Source organism: Myxine glutinosa, chromosome 10 (assembly GCF_964187855.1).
Source record: "Myxine glutinosa chromosome 10, kmMyxGlut1.1, whole genome shotgun sequence".
Lineage (NCBI taxonomy): Eukaryota > Metazoa > Chordata > Myxini > Myxiniformes > Myxinidae > Myxine > Myxine glutinosa.
Window position 1 is genome coordinate 104,965,566 of NC_136270.1, and position 26,314 is coordinate 104,991,879.

The window sequence follows — 26,314 nt, forward strand, 5'->3', positions numbered from 1 at the left end:
AAAGAGGGAAGAAAAATATAAAACGAAATATCAACAGGTATACAACGACAACTGGGAAAATTATAAAAGAGCAGGAAGGTGTAAATAAGACAAGACCGAAAGTCTAACATCGGCGTAGCTGGGCTTGTTTGATACTTTAATTGAAGAGGATAGTATGACCTGGGTGGGGATACCAGTTAGTAAATAATGTAAGTACGTATTAAATGATTTTTGCATTGAGAAAATGATTTGTTCTATGTTTCGAGTCAACAATGAACCAACCATACACCGCTTCAATCTAGAAACGTTGCAATAACGACAAAGGGATTGCAGTGTTATGATTATATTTACGATATTATTAGTATTAATGCTATTATTATTATTATTATTATTATTACTAGGGCATGCCCGTACGTGGGTGCAATGCCCGTACGTGGGTACGTGAGTACGTGGGTGCGAGTACGGTGACAATCCCCCCCCCTCTATTTACATGAAATGGTTTGGTCCATGAAATGTTTTGGTCCATTCGCAACGCCAAAGCGAACGGCGAACGGCTTGCGAGTACAGTGACAATCCCCCCCCCTCTATTTACATGAAATGGTTTGGTCCATTCGCAACGACCACAGAACCCCCCCCCCCCTCTATTTACATGAAATGGTTTGGTCCATTCGCAACGCCAAAGCGAACGGCGAACGGCTAAATCGCCATAGCTCGGTAACTACTTGTCCGATTAATTTCAAACCTTGAAAAGGCACATCCTCGGGTCCCCAGCAATATACCTGGCAAGTTTAAAGTATATCGGACCCGTGGTTGTCGAGAAACAGCGGTCACAGACATACAAACATACAAACATACAAACATACAAACATACACACAGAGATTACTGGAATTATAGATAGATGAAAGCAACACTACTGTATCAAGAAACCTGGGCTAATTTGTCCGAAGCAGCCTGAAGGTGAGCCATGAAGGCATGAAGCCTAAGGCCTATAAGTACTGTTACGTGGTCCACCCGGTAACTACCTGGTCTCGGTGACCCCCGGACCGTGAGAGGAACTCCGCCAGAAAGATCAATGATTTATACGCTTTCGTAACGCAATCAATATGAATTCCAGTCAATAAGAAACCCCACACCAAGGATCCGGAATAATCAATAATATATTCCCCGAGCAGTCAACAATCAACAATCAACAATTGATCACCAATATTATTAAGATGGCCATCTTATATATGTGTGTCCCCTTTCCCCACTCCCGACCCCTTGGGTACTCACGACCCTTTTGGTCTCTGTCCCTCACAATGTCTCTGGGCCCCTCCTGACCAAGATGATGGTCGGCTTCTCCGCACACGGGCGGTTGAACGAACCCCGGGCGGACGTGCTCCAAACGTGTACGTCGCGCACCGGGGACAGCTGCTGCAGCGCACACCTCCTTGCCAAGCAACGGGGCAAAACCAAGCGCGGCTTGCAACGCGCGCGAGGCCCAAGGTGCGACCCGTACGCGTCCTTGTAGACGGTGAGGCGAACTGTGCCGGACGCTGGGTTCCGTGCACGAACCCACGGCAACTTGACGTGTCAAGGGGTAATTACCCCGCGCAGGTAACTCCTTTTGTCAGACGGGCTTTCAAACGCAGCGTCCTCCACGCTGCTCTATATCGATCCCAACTCGCGTCGGAGCTGGGCGAGGAAAAGGAAGAAGATCGTCGCTTCTCCAGGACCTCGTGTCTTTTCTTCTTCCGTTTCCGGTCTCATTTTTCCCAGAAGGGCTCCTGACCCTTTAATCACAACAACCTTCAATCGACTACACATTAATAAGCAAAGACCTGAATAGTAATTCACATACATTCACAGAAATCCGTAACACTCCCCCCCTTCAAGAAAGAAAGTTTGAACCCAGCGAAAACTTTCTGTGCCGGCCAACAAAATTTCACAAAACCCCTAGATTAATTCACTCTGGACCAAGCGTCAACCACTTCTAGTTTCTCTTGACTGACGGTTAAGAGGTGGTGACCAAAGCCCCAACGTTAAACCTCTTGATAGCACTTTTTCGGGAGGCCCAGCTGAGTATTCCCTACATGGACGCCTTAAGGAATGTGGAGTTCACGGTTAGTCCGGGGAGGAACGTTCATTACATGGACGCCTTTAAGAACGTGGAGTTCACGGTTAGTCCGTGCAGGAAAGTTCACTACCTGGACGCCTTTAAGAACGTGGTGTTCACGGTTAGTCCGTGTAGGAGCCCCGGCTCGGCGGCTCCCTCGTATCTAGTGCTTCAACTTCTCCAGACTCCTAACAGTTACGGTGGGACACCTTGTCCCAGCCGTTACCTGACTGGCGGTCTCCTTCTCGGCCAGTGCTCTGACATTCATTCTTTCGGGAGGTGCCGTAACTCGGGGAGCCTCCATAGTAATATCGGCTGCTGCCAACCCCAAAACTACCGCCAAGTTGTCCTCTTCTGTAGACCTCTCGACGCCTACGAAAGGCCTTCCCTACTGTTATGGTCCGACCCTCCAAAGCCTTACCATTCCAATTCTTCTCTGCCTCTCTGGCGTCTCTTGTGCTTGCAAACGTGACAAAGCCGAACCCTCTTGACCGTTGCGTTTCCCTGTCTTTTACCACCCGCACTTCCACCAGCGGCCCATATCTGTTGAAGACAGAGGTCAGAACTTCTTCCTCTGTGTTGAAGTTCAGTCCCCCGACAAATAACTTGGAACTTTTGTCGCCATCCCGAGTGGGGGTGGTGTTATTTCCCCTGCGGGGCTCTTTACCCACCCTCGGGTTACCATAAATTTGCCCCACGGCCAAATCATTCCCGATAATCACAGATACTCCCTCTACAGGAAGCGTGGCTTGTAAACCGACGGTGACTGGTCCTGACACCAAATCGGATTCCAAATGGATAACATGAAGTGGGGCACTAACACAGCCACCGATCCCTTGTAACCGAACACTATCACCAGTTGCGGTACTCTTTGACAATGGCAAAATGCCTTCAAGCATTAAGGATTGATGGGCTCCTGTGTCCCTCAAAACCCTAACCGGTCTTGGGTTAGTCAAGTCTCCCTTGAGTGAGACCAACCCCTCATAAATAAACGGTTGGTAACTCTTCTGTGGGCGATTTCTTACGCTTGCCATCGCATTCGGAGTGGTAATAGTCGGACTCCGCTCTGGGTTTTCCTTTTTCATGAGGTAACAGCTGGACATCAAGTGTCCAGGTTTCTTGCAAAAAGCGCAAGTAGGCCCGGAGGAAAAACTCGTGGTCTGCCTCGGGCCCCCCGAAAAATAAGTTTGTCTTGGGCCCGTAGCCCCCTGATTTCGAACAGTTCGGGTATCAGCGTTGTCCCCATAATCATCTCGAGGCCGCCGCCATGTATTGTCGTTCTCCGCACCTGCTGTTCCCCACCTCCCCTGCGGAGATCTAGGCGAGGAGTTAGGTTCGTGGACCCCTATCTGGTGTGTTAAGGCATAATCATCTGCCATGGTGGCTGCGTCCCACAACTTTGGTACTTTCTTTTCCTGCAGGTACACTTTGATGTCCTCGTGGACACACTGTTGAAATTCCTCCACCACGATCAAGTCACGCAATGTTTCGAAGTCTTTCCCGACTCCTTTTGACTCAGACCACCGATCAAACATGTTTTCTTTCACTCTGGCAAACTCCACATGGGTCTCACTCTCCCTCTTCCTGGCATTCCTGAATTTTTGCCGGTAAGCTTCCGGAACCAACTCATAGGCTTTGAGGATGTGCTTCTTCAATACCTCATAATCTGCACATTGGTCCATTGGTAGCGCCGAATAAATCTCTTGAGCTTTTCCCACAAGCACACTTTGCACTAGTATGGTCCAGGCCTCCTCCGGCCAGTTTAACTGTCGAGCCACTTTCTCAAAGTGTGGAAAAAATTTAGCAACTTCCTTTTCACTGAAGGGTGGAACCAGCCTCACATGTCTGCCCACATCCCAGGTGTTCTGGCTAGGTGTCGACCCCGTCAGCAAGGGTGGTACCTCTCCCCGTTCTCTCATTAACTCCAGCTCCTTGAATTTAATTTCTTGCTGAAGCGCCATGTCACGTTCCTTTAATTCCCTTTCCGCTTTTCTCTCCTCTGCTTCGAGTTCCCTTGCAGCTCTCCTCTCCTCTGCTTCTGCTTTCCTTTCCTCTGTTTTCATCCTTTCTAACCTTTCCTGGAGTTCTCGTTCCACTCTCCTTTCTTCTTCTGCTCTTTCCTTTTCTGCTTTCCTTTCTTTTTCTGCTCTTTCCTTTTCTGCTTTCCTTTCTTCTTCTGCTCTTTCCTTTTCTGCTTTCCTTTCTTCTTCTGCTAACCTTTCCTGGAGTTCTCGTTCCACTCTCCTTTCCTCTGCTTGTTTCTCTTCTCTCCTCTCTTCTGCTTTCCTTTCCTCTTCTTTTAACCTTTCCTGGAGTTCTCGTTCCACTCTCCTTTCCTCTGCTTGTTTCTCTTCTCTCCTCTCTTCTGCTTTCCTTTCTTCTTCTTTGATCCGTTCCTGGCTCCGTAATTGCAACTCCAGTTTCCGGAGCTCAACGTCTTCTGGTTCTTCAGGTAGCCACTCCCAGGCTAACTCGTCCCATGTTCCTAATCCCACCATAGACTGTATCACCGTGGTCTGCAACTCTGCCTTCCTCAAATTAGTTCGGACCTCCAAGTTAAAATGTTTGGCCAATTTCAAGAGGTCCGACTTTAGTAACGCTCGGAACTGTGCCTCACTCGGAGTTACCGCAAAGTTCTGTGCCACAAACGCCATGGTGCCTATCGTTAACACCTGTTAACCTTCACCCAAGACTTTACCCCCAATTTCCCCAAAAATTTACCAATTAATACTTAATTAATAAATTTTAATTAATAAAAATATTATTTTATTATTTTATACAATTTTAGATCCCGGACGTAGACCCAATTGCGAATCCGCAAATCGTAATTTGGACGAGCCTCCAATTCTGTTACGTGGTCCTCCCGGTAACTACCTGGTCTCGGTGACCCCCGGACCGTGAGAGGAACTCCGCCAGAAAGATCAATGATTTATACGCTTTCGTAACGCAATCAATATGAATTCCAGTCAATAAGAAACCCCACACCAAGGATCCGGAATAATCAATAATATACACAAAGAATTAAGTTAAGCACCCCTACACAAAGAATTAAGTTAAGCACCCCCTAATCCTGTCCTGAACCTGAACCCCCTCGAGCACGTTTGGGACATGTTGGGACGACAAATTGCGAAGATGGTCCCTCCAATAGCCAATCTGGATGAATTGGAACGTGCATTACATCGGGAATGGAACAACCTGCCACAGCAACGCATACGACGGCTTACAGGGTCTATGAGACGTAGGGTTGAGTCAGTGATCCGATCACGTGGGTCCTACACACGTTATTGACGCAAAGATCGCTAGAGGTCTTCTCAGAACAATGACTGTACGTTAGAAAACATAAACGTCATCCACACTGTCCGTGATGGACCTATAGCTCCATACTTAAATTGAGGTGAAAATATGCCTAAAATTCCCAAAAAATTTCACCTTAAATTATTCAGAATAAAATATTGAAAACGGCATGATTGTTGTTTTTATGTGACCATAATATCACTTCTCCAGAAAATATAGCAATATCATGGGTATATTACACTGTTTTGACGACAACAAACTTGTAATGTGCGAGGTTGTAAAAAAACGGGGGGGGTGCTTAACTTAATTCTTTGTGTATATATTCCCCGAGCAATCAACAATCGTCAACAATCAACAATCAACAATTGATCACCAATATTATTAAGATGGCCATCTTATATATGTGTGTCCCCTTTCCCCACTCCCGACCCCTTGGGTACTCACGACCCCTTTGGTCTCTGTCCCTCACAATGTCTCTGGGCCCCTCCTGACCAAGATGATGGTCGGCTTCTCCGCACACGGGCGGTTGAACGAACCCCGGGCGGACGTGCTCCAAACGTGTACGTCGCGCACCGGGGACAGCTGCTGCAGCGCACACCTCCTTGCCAAGCAACGGGGCAAAACCAAGCGCGGCTTGCAACGCGCGCGAGGCCCAAGGTGCGACCCGTACGCGTCCTTGTAGACGGTGAGGCGAACTGTGCCGGACGCTGGGTTCCGTGCACGAACCCACGGAAACTTGACGTGTCAAGGGGTAATTACCCCGCGCAGGTAACTCCTTTTGTCAGACGGGCTTTCAAACGCAGCGTCCTCCACGCTGCTCTATATCGATCCCAACTCGCGTCGGAGCTGGGCGAGGAAAAGGAAGAAGATCGTCGCTTCTCCAGGACCTCGTGTCTTTTCTTCTTCCGTTTCCGGTCTCCTTTTTCCCAGAAGGGCTCCTGACCCTTTAATCACAACAACCTTAAATCGACTACACATTAATAAGCAAAGACCTGAATAGTAATTCACATACATTCACAGAAATCCGTAACAGTACTGTGTCGTTGGAAGACCCGTAACGCTTTCAATATTTGAGAGTCATTTTAACAATCGCTTTGTTTGTGTTTAACACTGAATGAAAAGCGTTAAGGTAGACCATGGAGATTGTGATATATGACATGTTCAGCTTGAACTAAATTGGCATCAAAATGGCAGTGTGCGGAGTCAGCTGCCGTACTGTCGTAATGACATCACATCACCCCGTCATGTGACCAGATCCTCAGCTCTGATTGGTGTAAGTTTGAGGGCACATAGCACATACAGACAGACAAACACTGTTCTAGACGGCTTTGCCCTATGGGCTACGCCGTAAAAATATATTTTTAAAAACAACGGCACTCTTCGTCGTCCGGACACCAACCGATATGCCTCTGCCCACATTATTACAACGTTATACATACTTGTACCAAGTTTGATTTAAATCCCTTCAGCTGTTTACACATTTTTACCTGACATGACCTCTGATCTTCTAATAAGTTCATCTTTGCATCATAATATATACTCTTACCAAGTTTGGTCAAAATCTCATCAGCATCACTGTGGTCAAAATCTCATCACTGGTTCACAAGTTAGTGCGGTAACAGAACTTTTACCTAACGGGATCTCTGACCTTTGACCTCTTAACCCTATAATCGAGTCAGTTCATCTTTCCATTATTTATACATACTTTTAACAAGTTTGACTAAGATCCCTTTTTTTTTTTCTTTTTTTTTTTGTATACTGAATCGAGGCTCGTGAAAGAGCTAACATTTACTTCACAAACAAATCAACCAGACAAACAAAACACACAAAAAGAGGGAGCGGAAAACAAGATGGGGAGAGAAGGGGAAGCACACAAACACAACATTTGAGAGCAGGGAGATGTGTGGAAGGGAGAGGGCTTGGGGGGAGGAGGCGTGGGAAGGGGGGGGGGTGGAGGGAGAAGTATAAAACACAAGGACACCAAGGACTTCCAGGACAGAAGTTGGTATTTCAAAAAAGTGGAATTGGGGTGAAATTAGCAGGGGTAGAAAAGGTCAAGGTTTTGGATGGGGGAAGATAAGAGATGGTGGTGAACAGCAGTTTTAAAGACCTGGAGGGTGGAGTGGGATTGAAGAGAGTGAGGGAGTTTGTTCCAGAGGCGGGAGAAGAGAGGAATGAAGGAGTGAAGGTGAGCAGAGAGTCTTGATTTTGGCAGTTTGACCATAAGAGGGTTGCAGGCAGATCTTGTGCGACCTGTAGGAATATTTGCGGGACAGAGCCCAGAGAGAGCTGGGGGGGCAAGGCCAGAGAGGAGTCGGTAGAAGATGGAAAGACCACCAACCTCCCTGCGGTGAGTGAGTGAGAGGCCCTTGGAGTTACCTTCATCGCGGGAGATTCCAATCATTCTGAATGCTTTGGTTTCAACAGCGTGAAGACGAGCTAGGTGTGAGGCAGGAGCACCAGCCCAGAGGGGAGAGCAGTATTCCATTGAGCTGCGGATGAAAGCCTTGTATGTGGTGAGGAGCTCAGGTGTGCCAAGGAAGGGCTTTGCACGATGGAGGATGCCCAGTCGGCGACTGGCTTTGGAGGCCAGATTTGAAATGTGGTTTTCCCAGGAAAGATCATGGCAGATAGTGAGACCCAAAAGCTTGAGTGACAGAACTTCTTGGAGAGGATTATTCAGAAAGTGGATGGGAGGGTTGTCCAGTCGGTCTTTTCAGAGAGACATCGTAAGAGTGTGAGATTTGTCAGGATTGAAAGACATGTTCCACTTGTTTGCCCAGTCTGTGATTTTGTCCAGGTCTGCAGAGAGTGAGGAGGCAGCAGACTGCCGATCTGAGGGATGAAGAATGGAGCGACAGAGAGTAGAGTCATCAGCAAAGAGATACAGAGGATTTTCAAGAGAGTCAGAGAGATCATTGATGAAGACCAGAAAAAGCACAGGGCCCAGAACACTGCCTTGTGGAACTCCAGCCTGAACAGGAAGAGGAGATGAGAGAAACCCATTCAGGGCCACACGTTGACTACGACTAGAGAGGAAGTCCGCCAGCCATGCGTGGAGATTTCCATTGATACCAAAAGAGGAGAGTTTGGTGAGCAGAGCGGGGTGCCAGACCGTATCGAAGGCACGTGATATGTCAAGGGAGACTGCTCTAATTTCCTGTTTGGCATTGAGGACCTCCATCCATTGTTGAGAAAGCAGAAGCAGCATGTCCAGAGTAGAGTGTCCAGGTCTGAAACCAAATTGATGATCAGAGATCAAGCCATTGGAGAAGAGGAAAGATTTCATATCTGAAGCAATGATGGATTCCATGACTTTGCTGATAATTGGGAGAAGGCTGATTGGTCTGTAGTTGCTGGGATCTGTTTTTGCACCTTTTTTGTGCAAAGCGGTGATGTTGGCAGATTTCCAAGCAGATGGAAGATGACCTTGAGCAAAAGAGAGGGTGAAGAGAACAGAGAGAGGGAGTGAAAGAGCGGAAGAACAGGATTTTAGGACCCGTGGGCTGATGCCATCAGGTCCAGTGGCAGAATCCGAGTCGAGGGTTGACAGAAACTTTTCCACCTTGTCAGGAGGAAAGGACACAGCGTCCAGGAGCAGCTGGGTACGACTGGGTACGGTGGGTACAGAGAGGGATGGGTTTGGGACAGAAGATTTAGAGGCAAACACAGAGTTGAGGCATTCAGCTTTTTCACGCGCGGAGTCAGCCGTGTGGCCATTTGAGGTGAGGGAGGGGATGGAGGGGGAACAAACACCAGAAACAGATTTGACCAGACGCCACCAGGATTTGGAAGAGGGAGACAGATAAGAGAGTTCGGTCCTGAGAACGGAGAGATATTGTTTCCTGGCTCTCCTGAGGGTGGACACACACTTGTTTCGGGCTTTGTGAAAGGAAATGAGATTTCCTTCCGTTGGATTTGCTTTCCAGGAGACGAAAGCAAGTTGTTTCTGGGCAATAGCCTCACCACAAGATTCCGTGTACCATGGACGGGAGGAAGGGTAAGACAACAGAAGACGAGATGGGATAAATCTGTGCATGAGAGAGAGCAGTTTGCTTTGGAAGAATTCCCAGGAAGAATTTATGTCAGAGGCAGTAGAGATGGGGAGACCAGTCCAGATGATTGATGGCTGCTTGAAGACCGTGCCAGTTGGCCTGAGTGAAATGCCAGACTCGTCGACGCTGAGGAGGCTCTCTGAGAATGGTCAGAGAGATGTCCACTTTAACAAGCACATGATCAGAAGAGCCGATTGGAGCAGAAGAAGAGCAGCAGACATTTTCAGGGAAGTTAGTCATAACCAAGTCCAAAAGAGAAGATGCTCCGTTGATTGAAATCCGGGTCGGGAAATTGACAGATTGTGTCAGTCCCAGTGAGTCACAGAAGTCCTTTGCTGAAGAGCCATGGCTGGTGAGAGCGGTACCCACACCCAGCCAACTGGCATGGTGACAGTTGAAATCACCACATATGAGGAAGAGAGAGTTGGGAAGGGTAGATAGAAGTTGGTCCATATTCTCAGACAGCGAGATGTAGATGGAGTCATCACTGTTTGGTGGACAGTACAACACACATATGAACAAAAGGTGGGAGCGAAGGGGAAGCCATAGCCAAAGGTATTCCTGGGGGTGAGGTGGAGAGAGGGCAGTGCAGGGCGAGTGAGGAAGAGTTTTTTTTATAAAGATAGCAACCCCACCTCCAGGACGAGGCTCAGGTCTATCATACCGGAGGAGGGAGTAACCTGGGAGAGATACCAAGGAATCAGAGACATCATGAAGGAGGAAAGTTTCTGTTAAGCAGATCACGTCTGGTTTGTCAGAAGCAACCTGTATGGAGAGATCAGACAAGTTTGAGCGAAGGCCCCGGATGTTTGAGGTCCATACTGTTAAGGAAGAGGAAGGGGGAGCATCGGATACAGAACAGGGGGGGGGGGAGCGGTAGGGTAAGATGTGGAAGAGGAGGAAGAGGTAGGGAGAGCTGTTGAAGGTGTGTCGGAGATTACAGAATAGCTTGGAGAAAGGGAAGAATGGGGCAGACAAAAGGTTTGATGGTGATTGGGAGAGGCGCAGTGAGGTGTTATTTGACGAGGGGGAAGAGCGAGGCAGAAGGTTGACGGAGATGAAGGTGAAAGTTGGAAGGGGGAAGAAGCGGGGAGGACGCTTTGAGGGGGAGGGGTGAGAGGGGAGATCATCGATCCCTTCAGCCATTCTTAAGTTATCATAGGAACGAAAACCGATCACAGACTGACGGACGGATGGACGAACAGACTGAGGGACAGATGGAGGGACAGATGGAGGGACAGACGGAGGGACAGACGGAGGGACAGACAAACAGAGAGCCCGAAAACATAACCCATCGGGTGACTTCATTGGCAGTGGCACAGAAAGAATTGGACAGATTGGGATTGAGCATCGACAAAGAAGGCTCTTTGGAAAGGCTAAAAAGAGATCAGCTCAGCAGGGATGGAGAGTGAATCATTATAAATGTCCAAGACAAAAGGACCAAGACCAATGCCAATGGCTTTAAGAATATGGCAGGACTGATCAATTCGACAAGTCTGCAAGATAAAAACAAAGTATGAGCCACCTCCTATCAGGATGTAGAAAACTCATATCAGAGCAGATGTACACCAAGGTTCCACAGGTATGCTATTTTTTTTACGATTACTTTCTCTTAAAATTGTGAGTTGACCAGGCAAAAAGTTGGTGATAGCACAACAAGGTATGTAGAGCAATCCGCTGGCACATCTGCAAAAGTCTCCTCAATGTCCCAGTTCCAGAAAACCAGTGGAAACATAAACCAAATGCAATCACTCAAAACAAGGAAGTAATGCTCACATATGACCGAATGATCCCATCAAGCGTTGACATGGAAAACAAAGCATTGCGATCGGATATGTACTGAGGTACAAAAAAAGAAAAGCAGGCTTTGCTAATTGAGGTGTCAGTCCCCAGCGATTTGCCCTAAACAATGCAGAAATCATGAAATGACCAAATACCAAGACCTCAAAAATTAAGGGAAAAGATCCTGGAAGCTGAAGAGTGCTGAAATTGTACTGGTTATTATTGGAACAACAGGAATGATAAAAAGAACCTTACATAGATCTTAAAAAACATCTCTGGGAATATTACGACAAATGAACTGCAGTTGGAAGCTGTCCGAGTTCCAACTGCATAGAGTCCTCGGAATAAATCTTCGAGAATAAGAAAACTTCACAAAATCGTCCATGAATCTTGATCCCTTACTGAAACTGAGGTGGAAACTTCGAGACTTGGGAGGACTCTGTTCCACCTTCTGAAAACCGCACGTGAAAATAACAACCAACGACAAACACTTAACTACTCTTGAACAAAAAATCCTCATCCTTCCCTCCCAACTCTGTCCCGCATTTGCACTCCTTCCCTCCAAACCTAAGGCATTGATCCCCTCGCTACACTCAGGCTCTCAACCTCCCTGCCCCTCACCCCCAAAGCCTCAACCTCCCCCTTCCAAAGATGTCGCATTTTTACTATCACCATCCTCCCGCTCATAAAAGCAAATGGGCATTCCGACGTCAAAACAATGGAATATTTAACGCTTTCTGCTCCCCTATCATGTCATCACCAACTTCACAGAAACCCGGCACAGTTGCCCATTCAACTTACAATTTTAAGATAAAACAAGCATTCTGAGTATTGCGCTGCAATACATGTCACCTACCGGCAGTCTGTCGTCCGGAAAACTGTTGGGGAAATTACCAAAGTTCAAGGTGCCATAACTTTGTCAAAAATGATCGAAACGTCGTGAAGTTCGAACTTCATCTGTAACTTATCATGAGGAAACCATGTACCAAGTTTGAAATCATTAGCATTAAGAGTTTAGAAAAAAAAGTCCGGAAAACTGTTCTTTGCGTGACGGACTGACAGACGGAGGGACGGAGTGCAAACCTATAGTCCCCTCCGGTATACACCGGTAGGGGACTAATAATCGGAAGTAATAGTAAACCAGGCAGAACCTCCGCAGTAAAAGTTCTACTTGAGAAAAATGGTTCCAAAGGTTAAATTCTAAAGGGTCATTCGAAAGTTCTAAAGAGTTATGAAGATTAAATTATATAGGGTTTCTAAAATGGCGGATGTAGTATAGAAATTGTGGGTGGAGTCAGGCGAATGGTCCAACCAATGGGTGGAATCCACATGCACGGACACATGCACGGCTCCTTTTAATTTAGATTGCTGAATTCCCTCCCCACTCCCTCTTGACTTGACTGATTCCACCCCTCGCTCCCCCCCAGCCTCCCCCCCTCCCCCCCCCCCCCCCCCCTCTTGACTTGCCAACTCTCCCGAAGGGAGCAGGTGTTTCTAGTAAATAAAATACACAAGACCTCTAGATGCTTCTTTCAACATTTCTAGAAAAGTTTTGCTTCACATCATTCAGAGTCCCACTCGACTTGTCCAGAGTGTGCAGACAAACTTTCAAAACTCACCCCAGCCAGGAAACTCCTGGGAATTGCAGTATTTATATCCGGCAGGCAGCGGTCGTTCGTAGTGACCGCAACCACACTGCTGCACTATCTCCTTTTGAAAGCAGGATTGGAGGCAAATCTGCACATGCCCATAAACATTCACACAAAGAAAAACATAGGGAGAGACAATTTGGTCCCATCAATCTCATGTCATAGGGCCAAGGAAGCATTGTGTTTGGGGTACAGAAAAGTGCGGAGGAATATTAAATTGCAATTAGGAAGAGAAGGATGAAGATATGAAGGAAAAAAATGCAGAATAGTTTGGGAGAGGAATGTGGATGGTGATGAAGAAAAGAAGGAGAATTATGGGGCACAGTGGGGCAGAAGATGAAGAAGAAGAGCAAAAAGTGTTGCGATATGGTTGGGCCTTGCTCTCTGATTGGTCAGCTAGGCATTGAATCGTTACATTGTTCCTGTATTGATCACAGGTCTGCATCGTGCCTTGGAATTCTTAATATTCTTAACTTCCAAGTATCACACGATCCCCATGCCATGTACCACCTTTTCTCTTCTAAAACCCCCCTTTCTATTGTCTTCCAAAACCCCCCTGTCACAGGCTAAAATGATCAACAATTAACGAACTTACCTGCAATGAATATGAACTATAGTAGAGATTCTCAATTGGAACGTCTGAGCCATCATCAGTGCAATCACTGTAAGGATATCCTAATTTGTGAACTTCACTCTGAAAGAAACACACACAGACAGGGAATCCAAACATAAGCAAGGAACTTGTCTCACTTGGTGATCTTGTGCAATGGATTTCTGTGAACTGCAATTGTAATCCTTCACTGTCCTGTCACATTTTGTTTTGAGGTAATTTGATGTCAAAGCCTCATTGGATGACACTCAAAAGGTGTCCTTTCTTTTCTGGTAGAATTGTGATAGGTGCAGGAAGCAAAAACCTAACCGTAAACACACATTGGACAAGGTGTTACGTATCCATGCACTGTTACAGAATGTTTATGTTTTCGACAGCACAATCGCAAGAGGGCAATGTTTCAAGGTCAATGCGACGTTCATTTGGGCAGCACAAAGACATTAGCCACCATGATGTATGATGTTGAAGCGGGCATGAGAATTCCAAGTGTTGCACATCGCCTTTCCCAATTTTGTCAAATGACAGATAAGTATATAACAATGATAACCTTTGTTTCCTTGTTGGTGTGATTTGCAATGTTTTATGCATTAATTGTGTTGTGGGAATGCCTTCTAGGGGATTAACATTGCGTAGTATAATGATAGTTATTTCCATAATGCAAGTTTAGCGTAAGCGTGAAGTAAAATGACCATATTAGGAAATGCGTCGTTTTTTCTATAGAAAGTAGCAGCCTCCCTTCCCTGCATGCTCATGTCTAAAACTGCTTCTCACCAAAACTTTAAAATATTTTATCCTTCTGTAATCTGTCTTATATGTGCCGATGTGGGGAAAGATGAGGCAGTGGGTGTAAGTTTTGTAGCGAAGTCATGGATTCAACATAAAAGTTGCACCCCGCCATTTTCGTAGAACGTGACCACCACAGGGCACACCTGGATAGACACAAGAATCGCCAATTAGAGCAGGGTGGATGCCGAGGAACAAAGTTATGAGGCAGAGCAAAATCTGAGGAGATAAAGGTGGGGCCAACCAGGGTCTGGCATGAGTTGCACCTTGGACTTCGGTGTGGGAGGCTGCTCGTTTAGCATGAGCACACAGTCGGCACAGCAGACATGTCCGGCCACTGGGAGTTCCCTCCCACACCTGCCACTACTCTCCCACCCAAACCGGGGCCTCTACAACCTGCCATGACTAGCCTGTACTCTCACATCTTAGACTCTCTGGACTGTGACCGCACAATCATGCCATGCCATGCCATACACTCCTCCTCAGGGCCTGCTGTACACTGTCGAGCGCAGTAAGGGTATTCCTCGTATTGTTCAAATTCTCCCTGATCTTCTTCTGTGGTGTGCCTGAGGCCTTAAGCCTTAATGATTAGATAACTAAGGATTTTCCATTCATCTGACACCTGGGGCACGTATCTTTGTGAATAAACTGTGAAAATAAATGCTTTTGTGGCCTTTGTTCTCCCTTTCGGTTTACTTGATAAATATGCACATGAAGTCACTTGGTCTTTGCGAGTGATTCGAGTTGCCCTGATCACAAAATACATTTTGGTAATTTATCATCCATTAAAGAACAGATTCGGTTCGGGACGATTAGTGTCTACGCACAATCTACCCCGGTGCAGTTACTGCTCGTACCACGATTTGAGTGCTTGGGGTGAGGAGGCGTGAGGGAGTACCAGCACATTGCTTAGCTGGCTCAGATGTTACACCAAAATATGATAGCATGGCAAACATGCCTGCGACCCTGCTTGGAGCATCAGAACTGGTGGACCGGCTTGACCACTTTGACAGTGGTGACCAACCAAACAACTGGGCCGACCTAGCAACTTTAACAATGTGTTAATAAATTTGTAATCTAAGTTTCCTTTTTCATTTCACTTTTGTCTATCCATCAACACAATCATATACTGTTGTCAGATTGGGAATAGCATCTTACTGTGAAAGCTGCATTACCACTCTGAAATGCTTGTGGCCAGTTGCTTCAAATCCTGTAGTCTGACTGACTCACAAAAACGGAGCCACTCGACTGCCTGATCAGTAAGGGTTCATGCACGAACATCGCAGCTTACAAAAATATTTGCTGGACGATGTACAATTTTGTTCAAAAAAAAGAAATAAAAAAATAAGGCCACATAATTATTATGTCAAAAGATGGGACGATTCCCCACCACACAACCCATGTACCCCATGTATGCCCTTCTCTCCCTTCCTCATCAAACTCCCATCTCCTTTTCCTTTTCTCTATATTTCCCCCACCCCTTCACCTTTTCTATCCACCTACCTTCCATTACTCATTTGCCAATATCGATCTCTTTACACTTATTCAATGCATATTTGAATGGCCAAGATTCAGCAGTGAATGTGTCTGTTGATTGCATCATTACTGAGGCATGCCTATACTGCTAATGCATTGACCTGGTAATATTATGAGAGGAATTTGGAATTTTTCCAGGGTATCAACACACAATTGAAACTCTTTATGAAATGCACCATCGGATCTTTCATGCAAACCAGTGAATGAATGCTTAATGTATTCTATGAATGATGTTATACTCACCCATTCAACACCCTGCCCATAAAGGACCAGAGCTACAGTTTATAAACAAGGAGAGACAAGAAAGAGCAATCAGATTGCAGACCCTCGCCAGGACGTGTTTTTAGTGGTTTTTAAGGTGTTTGTGTTAAAACAAATATGGCGGCCGAACGTGGCCGTTGACGTCATCATTTATTTTTTCCCAAAAATTTATCCCTAGATGACGCTCAAGAAATTTCATCTTGATCAGATGAAGTTTTGTACTTGTCAAATGACGTCATAATGGAGGCAACTATGACATCATCACAAACATTTGTTATTCCCCACTGGAGAGTTCTTTACAATGAGCCATGTCTCAATTTTTTCTATGCAGCACTTTCGGAGATACAGAGGTGCAAAGTTTTTCGGTTTTTCAAAGATGGCGCCCATACCACGTGAACGACGATGTCATAATTATCATTTTTTTTAAATTCCAAAGGTGGAAGTGCACCTGTGGTGAAAATGTCTTGTCAATCGGACCAACAGTTGCAGAGAAAATCATATATAATCTGTGTGGACAAGCAGACACAACAAACAAACAAACAAACAAACAAGAAATATGTCTTGCATAGCACGATACTTGTGAAATCCATAAAATAAGTTGTTGGCCTATGATGACCTCAAATAAAAAACAATTGGTGGTTGAATTCAGTGAGCTGGTATGCAAATCCTCTTAAAATTTCAAGTCAATCAGATGAAAATTGAGGATTTTAGAAATTTGACAAAGTTGGTGACCTTTGGCCTATGTTGACCTATTGACCATTTGACCCCAAAAACAATAGGCTTCTTATGACCAACTCAACCATTTGGTGAAGTTTTGTGAAGATCGGTTGAAAATTGTGACCTGTAGGCGACTGACATACAGACAGACAGAAAGACAGACAAACAGACAGAGACAGAATAACGCACAAGACCAACCAATACACTTGAAAAATCTTTGATTTTCTCAAGCAACAAACAAACGGACGTAAAATGCAATATCCTCTCCTCTGGCGAGGGTAACATGCTGGGGGAAGTAAAATCCAGGCAAGACAGTAAAAGGAGACTGTGCGACCGCTAAGTCGTCTGATTAGCCCATTCCTTAGTTTATCCCCCACTCTACCAACTGTTATACACTTAAAATAATTATTATATTGTTGCGGTTTTGTGTTTTTACAAATAAAGGTTAATTTTCCCCCTCATGGTTTAGTCACACGTAGCCTCGCGATAGTTCAGTTATTTCTTAGTAAATGTAAGCATAGTCCTTTTCCTGTGTTAGTTTTGCGTTGAGTAGAAAAATGAGAGTTAGGTTTCCCTCCAATGCTTTATGCCGCCTCAATACTTTGGCTTTGGCATGAAATGCCACGTGGTAGGCCTGGACACGTCGATCAAGGGCGAAGGAAGGCGGGGAAGGAGTGACGGTAAGCACGAGCTGCCAATCAGGGCTCGAGGGAAGTGGCTTACGACTGTGGCAAAGGCGTGGTTTGGAACATTCATTGCGGACTAATAGACACAGGGCCATAGGGTGGATATCTATTTTTTTTTTGATTTCATGACCTGAACCTAGGGATTTGGCAAGAAGGGTGTGGGATGAAGCCTTATGACCTCCAAAACATCTTGTTTTTTTTCACAAGCGATATCGTGGTACGTTACCGAGAACCGCTGCCCCAAAACACCAGTATACACCAATTGTATGTTACATTTGAAATACCCATTTACACAGTAAAAAAACAACACAAACTATATGATGTCATGTTCACATTGGTCTTGGCAGCAATATTTATTAATTCAGACCCCCAAAAGTAGTAAAAATGTTGTTTTAACGACTTGGTAAAATAACATGCTGTTGATGCATTTATCAGAAAGTCATGTTTTTGGACCTTAAAACCTGCATAATTTTAAATTTTTGTACAATATTTGTGATCGGTGTTGCTACTACGATCCATGGTGGTTTACCAATGCTATTTTGAAACTGTTAATAGGTCCAATAAGTGTGTAAGGGGTGATATTTTAACCCATCAAAGACAATTACGCGGCGTACAAGTGAACCAGTGCGCATTGACGTCATGATAAACTCGAGATGGGCTAGAGAAGCTCCACTGTCTCAATGTATGAACTCCAGAAGCGAAATGTTGGTTTGGTGTCACTTGCTTCTAAGAATTTGTCAAAGGAGGTTTTGAAGTCTTTGAACTTGTCACTGTTGAGAATGACATGGTAGTTTGGATGTGGGAAAGCTTCAGCTAAGTTTGACAAAAGTTCCTTCACTCTACCCGCTTCATGTTCTGGAATAGATTCAAAATATGCATCCAGGAGCATCTGCTGCATCGCGTCTGACATCAGCTTATGGGCTCGAACTGCCCTGTTGTAATGCTTGCCGCTGAACACTCCATTCACAGACCCCACTGCAACAATCTCTGACTCAACCAGGATGTCTTGGAGACCACCATCTCGAAATCTCTTTCCAATACAGCCAAGAAAGGACATTGCAGTGTGGAATGCCCCAAGTCGAATTACCAGTCTCTTCATGAACTGTGCATTCTTCCATCTAATGAGCTGTGCCTTGCAATAGATGGCTTGGTCAACGACAATGACGACTGCTTCCAACTGTAACTTGTCGGCGATCTGAACACTTCTCTGCAGTATTGTTAGTACCGTATTCATTTCAGTCGGAGTGGCATCAATGACAGGGAGATACCCTATCACGCTCTTTGGTGGAACTTCAACACAAGACAGTAGTTGGTTGAATCCTGTCCAAGATGGCAGAGTCCCATCAATGTTGTACTTGGTGATGTGGTATGCTAGGTCTATCGTCTTAGGGTGCTGGAGTAATGGGAAGTACGTTGCTCGATCCATTGGAACGCTGGTTGCGAATGGAGCGGGTCCTTCGTTTTTCCCTCCATAATATGTGGCAAGGTTCACTGCAGGTGGCTGCATCGATCTCTCCCGCGTCCTCTTAACTGTAGTGACTGGTGCTGGTTGTACTACTTCATGGGATTGACTTGGTCGCTGTATTATAATCCCATTGGTATTGTGCGTTGTTCCACGCCCAGACAATGTCTCCTCCCCGAAGTCATTATTGTCCCATACGAGTGTGACATGCTTGCCCGCCTGAATGATTGATGGAAGAGCATCCTCTCCACGATGTAGTTCTTGGTTAGCCAGTGCAGTGTCATGATTTAAGACGACAGAGTTTGAGACGCAGTAACCAAACCCGTTCAGTAGGCTGATTAATTGGGCTGAACCTGAGAGATGACGTACTGTCATTGCAAGTGACAAATGTTTGGGCATCTGTTTCCTTCCCTTTGATTGGAGGTATATGATGTCCTGTGCAATTGTGAGAATTCTTCTATGTATTGTAGATTCTATCTTTACAAACTCATCAGAATCAGGTTCGGCTGACACTCCCACCATCCATGCAATAAAGTTATAGAGACAGGCAGGTACAATTGCTTCTGCGGCATTTGTTGTCAGGTGCTCAGAGGTTGGGGGCCATGGCATATTTGGCTTGATCTCATCTATTGCATTTCTCAATTGTAGCGCAGTGAAGTAGTGTTCTCTAAGGTTATTCTCAGTATACCCAGGTTGCTTTGGTGGGGTTGGTTCAGAGTCGGATGTTTGTTCTATCTCTGTTGTGTCATCACCTGAACCATGCATGGTTTCTTGCAACACTTTCTTTTCTTCAACCAGCACTTCAGTGGAGATGTCATTAACATACACAAGGTATCCTTGGCAGCGCATATACGGGGTTAGAAAGCATAGTTGTGGAAATGTTTTCATCAGTCTTGTCTTGAGAAAGCCACTTTTGTAGTTTGATTCTATTCCGTGTGTTGCTTTGATTTGTTTCATGAACATGTCATTAAGTCGTTTCAGTCTGTAGATTTCCTTGTTGTCTATTATAAGATCCTTGACTGTTGCACAAAATAATGTGTATGCTTCTGAGTAGTTGGAGTCTCCTTGTTGCTCTGCATTAGGTGTTGTTGCTAGCTTGCCTAAATACCGGGTATACTCCTTGTAGCAGCGACCATGGTATTTTACCTCTATCGCAACACAATCGCGGTCTTGAATTTGAAGCAGCAGGTTTGTATTGTTGTTGTCTTTAGCAGCTTGCTGCAGTCTTGGTGCCTCAATTGTTGAGCACCTTGTTAGAGGCTCTTTTCTTCGGCCCCTTTTGCCTGTATTGATTGTTCTCTCTTTCTGACAAAGGATGCATATATTAGGCAACACATATTGGGATCTGGCTGAACATTTGGGCTTGCCTAAGCTGGAGCGTAGAGCACGTTTCTTGACTGGTTGTGGGCCTTTATGCACCTTGTCAATGTTGACGTTGATGTCATTGCATGTTGAAGCTGCAATAAATACACATAAAAGAAAACAATTAAAATTATGTGAGTTTAAAATGTCTAGACCTCAAGTCATGGTTAGCCCGACTAGATTCCCTCCCCCCCCCCCCCCTTCCTCAGACTTCCTTTTAAAAATTTATTTGTTTCACCTCGGCCCTACCTCCTTGCATAAATATTGGACAGTTCCTTCAATTCAAAATCGTTCGACTACACACAAAATCATTTTACATATACCTCACAAAAAAAAAATCAAACTAAGTTTTGAAGCATTGTCATGATTTATTATTCAAGTTATTCAACCTACCAGTATTGGCTGCATTTTCTTCTCTCTTTTTCATGCTGCTTTGCACCCTGCTCACTCGTTGTTTATCGGTAAATCGTGAATAACACACTTGATGAAACGCTGCATCATGCGGTATAGCTATAGCAGGTATTGTTACCATACTGTTGCCACGTTCGCCGAATTCGTCAGCGTGGTTCTTCACGAAATTTCTCGCAATTTCAGCTTGATCACCTTCTAAATTCTGCCACGTAAGAACAAATTGCAAATATCGCGGCCATGTTATATCACTAAAAGGTATTAAACTTGATCTTTTGGCCGGAGAAATGCACATATAACAGCGTTTCTCGCTCCCACCCTCATCACCGTCGCTGCTACTGGAGGCCGCCATTTTGTTTACTCGCAGCCGGAAGCCCAGACATCGTTCGTAGCGCGAATAAGCACGATCCTCATTGGTCAATACATCGAAATGCGTTCGAGGCTAAACGGAGATTTTGGAAATAAAATTATACATTTCAACATTATATTACAGACTAACGTACCAGAATCCGACTTGTGAAAAGTCATGAACATTATTTCTTAATTTTTTCTATATTATCATGCCAATTTGATGCCCACCCGATTTTCAGGTCACGAAATGAAATGAAAAATTGGAACACCTGGCAGTCTATAAGGGCGGGGCAATATAACCCTTTGCGAAAAGCCCCCACCTCAGTTCTGAGGCGAGAGGCGCTTGAACAAGTTCTGAGGAGAGAGGCGCTTGAACAGGTTATGGGAGAGGGGCTTGACAAGTGAACAAGTTCTGAGGAGAGAGGCACTTGAACATGTTATGGGAGAGGTGCTTGACAAGTGAACAAGTTCTGAGGAGAGAGGTGCTTGAACAAGTTCTGAGGAGAGAGGCACTTGAACAAGTTATGGAAGAGGCACTTGCCAAGTGAACAAGTTCTGAGGAGAAGTGCGCTGAAAGAAGCCAAACGAGTTTTGAAGGAAGAGGCGTTTGAACAAGTTAATTGCTCGGTTGAGCTTGAGGCAGATCGTCTCTATTGAGTTACGCGAGTGAAAGCGCGCCGCTGATTAATAGCGCTGTGATGAACCACCGAGCCGTGCGAGAGACGCGTATATTTTCCCGCCTGCTTGCTCTGCCTTTGTTCGAGAGACGCACTGCAAGGATCCCTCCCGCCGCATGTTTGCCTTCATCAAGGGAAGTGCTGTGACCAGGGAAGGCGACGCTGGGCGAAGCTGTTCCTGGACGACCAAGCCGGCGCGTTCAGCGCCTGAACATTTCCTTTCTTCATTTCCCCCTGTGAGCGTGAACGGGCCCGTGTCTGGATATAAGCTGAGACTGTTTAAGTTCTGCCCTGTGTCCCTTCTGCTTCTACCAATCCTTGTGTAAATAATCATTATTAAACCTGTGTTCTTTGTTCTATTCGACCGTTCCCGTCATTTCCATCTATTGACTAAGCGTGGTACGAATAAAACAGCTCGAATCTGGTTCCAATACCAGATAACTGCACGGACCACGTGATACGCCATCCGCTCGGATGTACTCAAATTACGCGTGGTTCGTGTGAGGCTTGATCCCCACTTCCGCGGCGGCATAGGTATTTAGGTACGTGCGAGAATTGTCCCGGAACCCTACCCTGCGTCTGCCTGGGAGGGGCGATTCAAGTCTCTCGGTTGCGACGACCCAAAGAGAACAAGGGGCTTAATCTCCCCTTGGTAAGGGCAGGAGGGTCACGCGGAAACCGTAACAATATTGTTACGGACACGACTTAGATGTTATGATGGGCCGAGCGGAATGGCCGCCGTGTTTGCACAAGTTACCCGATTATACTCGAACGTTGGCCGAGTCGCGCTACGCTAGATCAATGAAGGAAAGGACACAACGGCTAGGTTAAATGACACGACACCAGGGGTACAGTTCTCAAGGCCTCCGGAGGAGGTTATATTAGTTCGGAACGTTTCGATTACAGGGGTGAGAGAGACAGCATAGAAAGATAGGCACTTAATTACGGTCTTATAGTAGCCCCGACAGACGACAGATAAACGGGACAAGACTGACTCACACGGGGATTGATGGCAAGGAAAGGCAGGTAGTCGATGGCTCAAGGTGCACTCTTGGCTCAGGGACAGGATACAGTACGGTCCAGTAGATGCAGGGAGGTGTCACAGCGCTCGGAGGTCGCGACTGGTTCTTTCCTCTTCAAGCTCGGGGCGCATCTCTCTTCACGTCCGGTAAGTGGCTGCGTATATCCGGCGGGGAGTGACACGCCCTCGGCTCGTTAGCTCCGCCCCAGATGGAATCGGCCCGTTGCTTCTCATTGGGTGCGGGGGGGTTACCGGGCTCCGCCCTTGACGAGGAGCTGACAGCCAGCCCCTTCGTGGTAACCCCGTAACCTGGAGCACATGGGCCATGGCGGCTAACCGAGCCGGAGTGAGGACGCCCACTCCCCGCACCGCGGCCGCGCCGCCCCCGCTTTGGTTGTAGTTGTGGTTGTTCCATGAGATGATGGGAGGATGCGGAGATGAGGTTGGGGGGGAGGTATTGGGAGGTCCTAAACTCACTACTGGTGCCATACAATCACATTCTGGTGCAACGAAGAGTCAGAATTAATGGAAACGAGTCCTTAACTGACATAGACTAAGAATAACTAGCAAGATGTCCGAAAGTTGTCTACGTGAGATGCGGTGGACCTGGGCACGACATTTAATGGGGGAAAAAGGGGAAGGTCGGTTCTATAGAGTGTTGTTTACAGACAATGGGACTAGGGAATGGGGGATTGGGGATAGTTGGGGAGTATTGGGGAAATAGGGGAATATTTACAAGCGGATATGGAGGCCAAATCCCATATCCGCAACATTGCACCCTTCTCTACCCTCGGGGCGGCCCGACCCGATAAATTTTTACCTATTTTAGTGTGGCACTCAGATGTAGTTCCCTCTACTATTAACTCTACCCTGAGTGCGACAGTTTTACAGATATTCACAAATGAGTAAATATGTCCCCCTGCGACGTTGCACCCTTCTCCTCACAGAAACACACCCACAGGGTAACCGAATCACGGAAAGAATTCGCAAACTAAACATACAGCCGGTAGGGAGCATTATTTACAAGACTACGCTGATATTTACACTACGATCCAGGACCTGTTTTTGGAGGAACACATGCAGATGTTATGCATAGAGAGAGCACGCATGCCAGCATCGATACACCAACCCACGAGTGCTCTGTGGCCTTACGGCCTTTAATAATGTGCAGAGCACCCCTTCCAAGCACCAAAAGCACCACCCCATCATGTACAATCAGCACCATCCGGTGCACCAATAAAGTGTTTATAAATCACTGGTGGTGTCGCAGCCGGCCGATGTTCTGCCGCTGGTCTTGCCTTCGTGTGGTGCACTTGGCCTTCTTACTTCTTTCAAAAATAAAGAAAGGCACCAACCGCGTCCATTTCTTTATTGTGGCCGTCAGGGGGCCAACTATAAGTGGTTCACCTGTATGGCGTAGGTGCCACGTTGACCCATAGGTCCATCCACGGGTGGTGCTTGGCCGCAAAAGAACTGCGGTCCATTGTGGGTGGCCACCAAAATTGCGGTCCATTGGGTGTATCGATCCAGGCAGCAAGCAGCGAAAGTGCAGGCCCACAACTGCGGAGCCAGCACCTCTCTCTCCTCTCTCTCTGCCCCAAAGCCAGATCCTCGGAGGTGGGAGACAAAAGAAGCAGACAAGTGAGTAAGGTGGTAAGGGCGCAAAAGTGCACGCAATGCAAGGTAATGCACACTGGGGGCACATGGGAACCAGGTGAGACAGGTACGTTCCTACCGTACGCCCCCCCCCCCCCACCAGGTAACCTACATGGCCCCTCCCTTACCCCTTACTGTATCCACAAAACACAACACTACCCATAAACATCTACTTTACAAATCAACAAACGTCCCTACTGTCTTCCCCGTTCCTCCCATAAACCAAATTCGTCTTCTCTCCCTCCTAACCAATCAAATTTGCCATTTTCAACTCTCATCAAAATTTGCCATCTCCAACTCAACATCATAATTTGCTATCACCAATTCATCATCAGTCCCTCCTAGGGAGGGAGAGATGGAATCACCCCAATGTCTCATCCACGTCGTGATGCGTCTCACAAATCCAACAGCAATTCTCCTTCCTGCAACACAAACAAAGAAAACACAGGTGTGGAGTCATCATCACCACAGGTAAGTGGCTGCGTATGGTGCGACAGGTTCATCAATCCTAACTATTTCCTAAATGACTTTAACAACTTTACATTACCCGGGGTCTTTCTCCTGCCAAACCATTGGCCCTCTTACACTATGGGTTCTAAAAACCAATTCCCATTGCGGTCCATTGGAGATGTTGTTACGGTCTGAGCATTAAGCTCGGGGCGCATCTTAAACATTTCCACAAAGAGGTCGCACACCTCTTTCTCCTGCCAAACCATTGGCCCTCTTACACTATGGGTTCTAAAAACCAATTCCCATTGACCAAACTGTGGTGCTTTTCAATTTGGGGTCTCACTCCCCCGATTCATCTCTCGGTGCCCTCGCACAATTTCGGGGCTGCGACGTGTAACTCTCCTAGCCGGTCTACCCACCTGCACACCCCCACCACTGCAGTTGCCTCCGAGCTTACCTGCTCCTTACCCTAACCTAACTACCTGGGGAAGGCCCTCTGGCGCTCTCCCCACTCGGTGCCCTCTCTGGCACTGGGCTGCCCGATCCACACCCGGGATCCTCAGGCACCCACTCACAACTACCGGCTCCCAGAGCCCACCTGCGGCCTCACCTGGCCGACATCCTCACAGTGGTGGAGTGCCCAACCAACTACACGCACTAACAGGCTACACGCCTAGCCATTTCCACAACACTAATGCATCCGTCCACAATACCATTCTGTCACCCGCACCACAGATGCCAATATCCAACCACAATTTACCTATACCCTCTACCTAACACTTACACTACCCGCCCCGGGTATCCGTGATGGGGTCCACTCTTCCCCCATTCACACCTTCGCACCATGCACACCACTCCGTACCACTTACTCCAACTCTCTCCACACCACTCATTCTCTGCTCCATGTATTCCACACACCTGTACTTGCACACCTGTGCTCTCACACCTGGTGCCACCTGCACCCTTCTCTCCCCAAGCGCATTCGCGCTGATCCACAACACTCACTACTCACACACTGCTCCACACACCTGTCCAGTTCTCACACACACGGCATCATCTCAGCTAACTACTCCCCTCTGAAACTTGCGCTTCCCAGTCGTCCCTTTAAACTATTGCGCTCCCACGTCATTATAATCCACACTAATCTACCTGCGTCCCCACTACAGGTATCAGTCACTAACTAACCTTAACGTCACCTAATGTCATCTTCTCGGGCCCTATCAATATCCTAACCCACCCGGGCTAGTTTTCACTGCCATACACCCCATAAACTATAGCTCCTTTGCCCCACCATGGGAAGGGTGGCAGGGATGCCACCCTTACCCACCGGGCCCATCGCTCACTACCAATTTTGCACATCAAATTTCAACAAATTAAAAATTTGCCAATCACTACCCATCATCTGCCAATCACTACTGCCAATCCCTTGCCAATCATCAAATTTTGTTTTTCTCTAATTTTGGGTCCAAAACACTAACC

At 46.5% G+C, this 26,314-nt stretch overlaps 1 protein-coding gene across 2 annotated transcripts in view; it reads right to left on the reverse strand.

The window, feature by feature from the left end:
* SCNN1G (sodium channel epithelial 1 subunit gamma) overlaps window positions 1-26,314 on the reverse strand; it is a 106,800-nt gene that overhangs the window by 34,961 nt on the left and 45,525 nt on the right. For both annotated transcript variants that reach the window (XM_068126335.2, XM_068126334.2), the window contains exons 7-8: window positions 13,451-13,549; window positions 12,826-12,943 (exon numbers count right to left, since the gene is read on the reverse strand). In XM_068126335.2, the coding sequence (XP_067982436.2) occupies window positions 12,826-12,943; window positions 13,451-13,549 (217 nt within the window). The remainder of the gene's footprint in view (window positions 1-12,825; window positions 12,944-13,450; window positions 13,550-26,314) is intronic.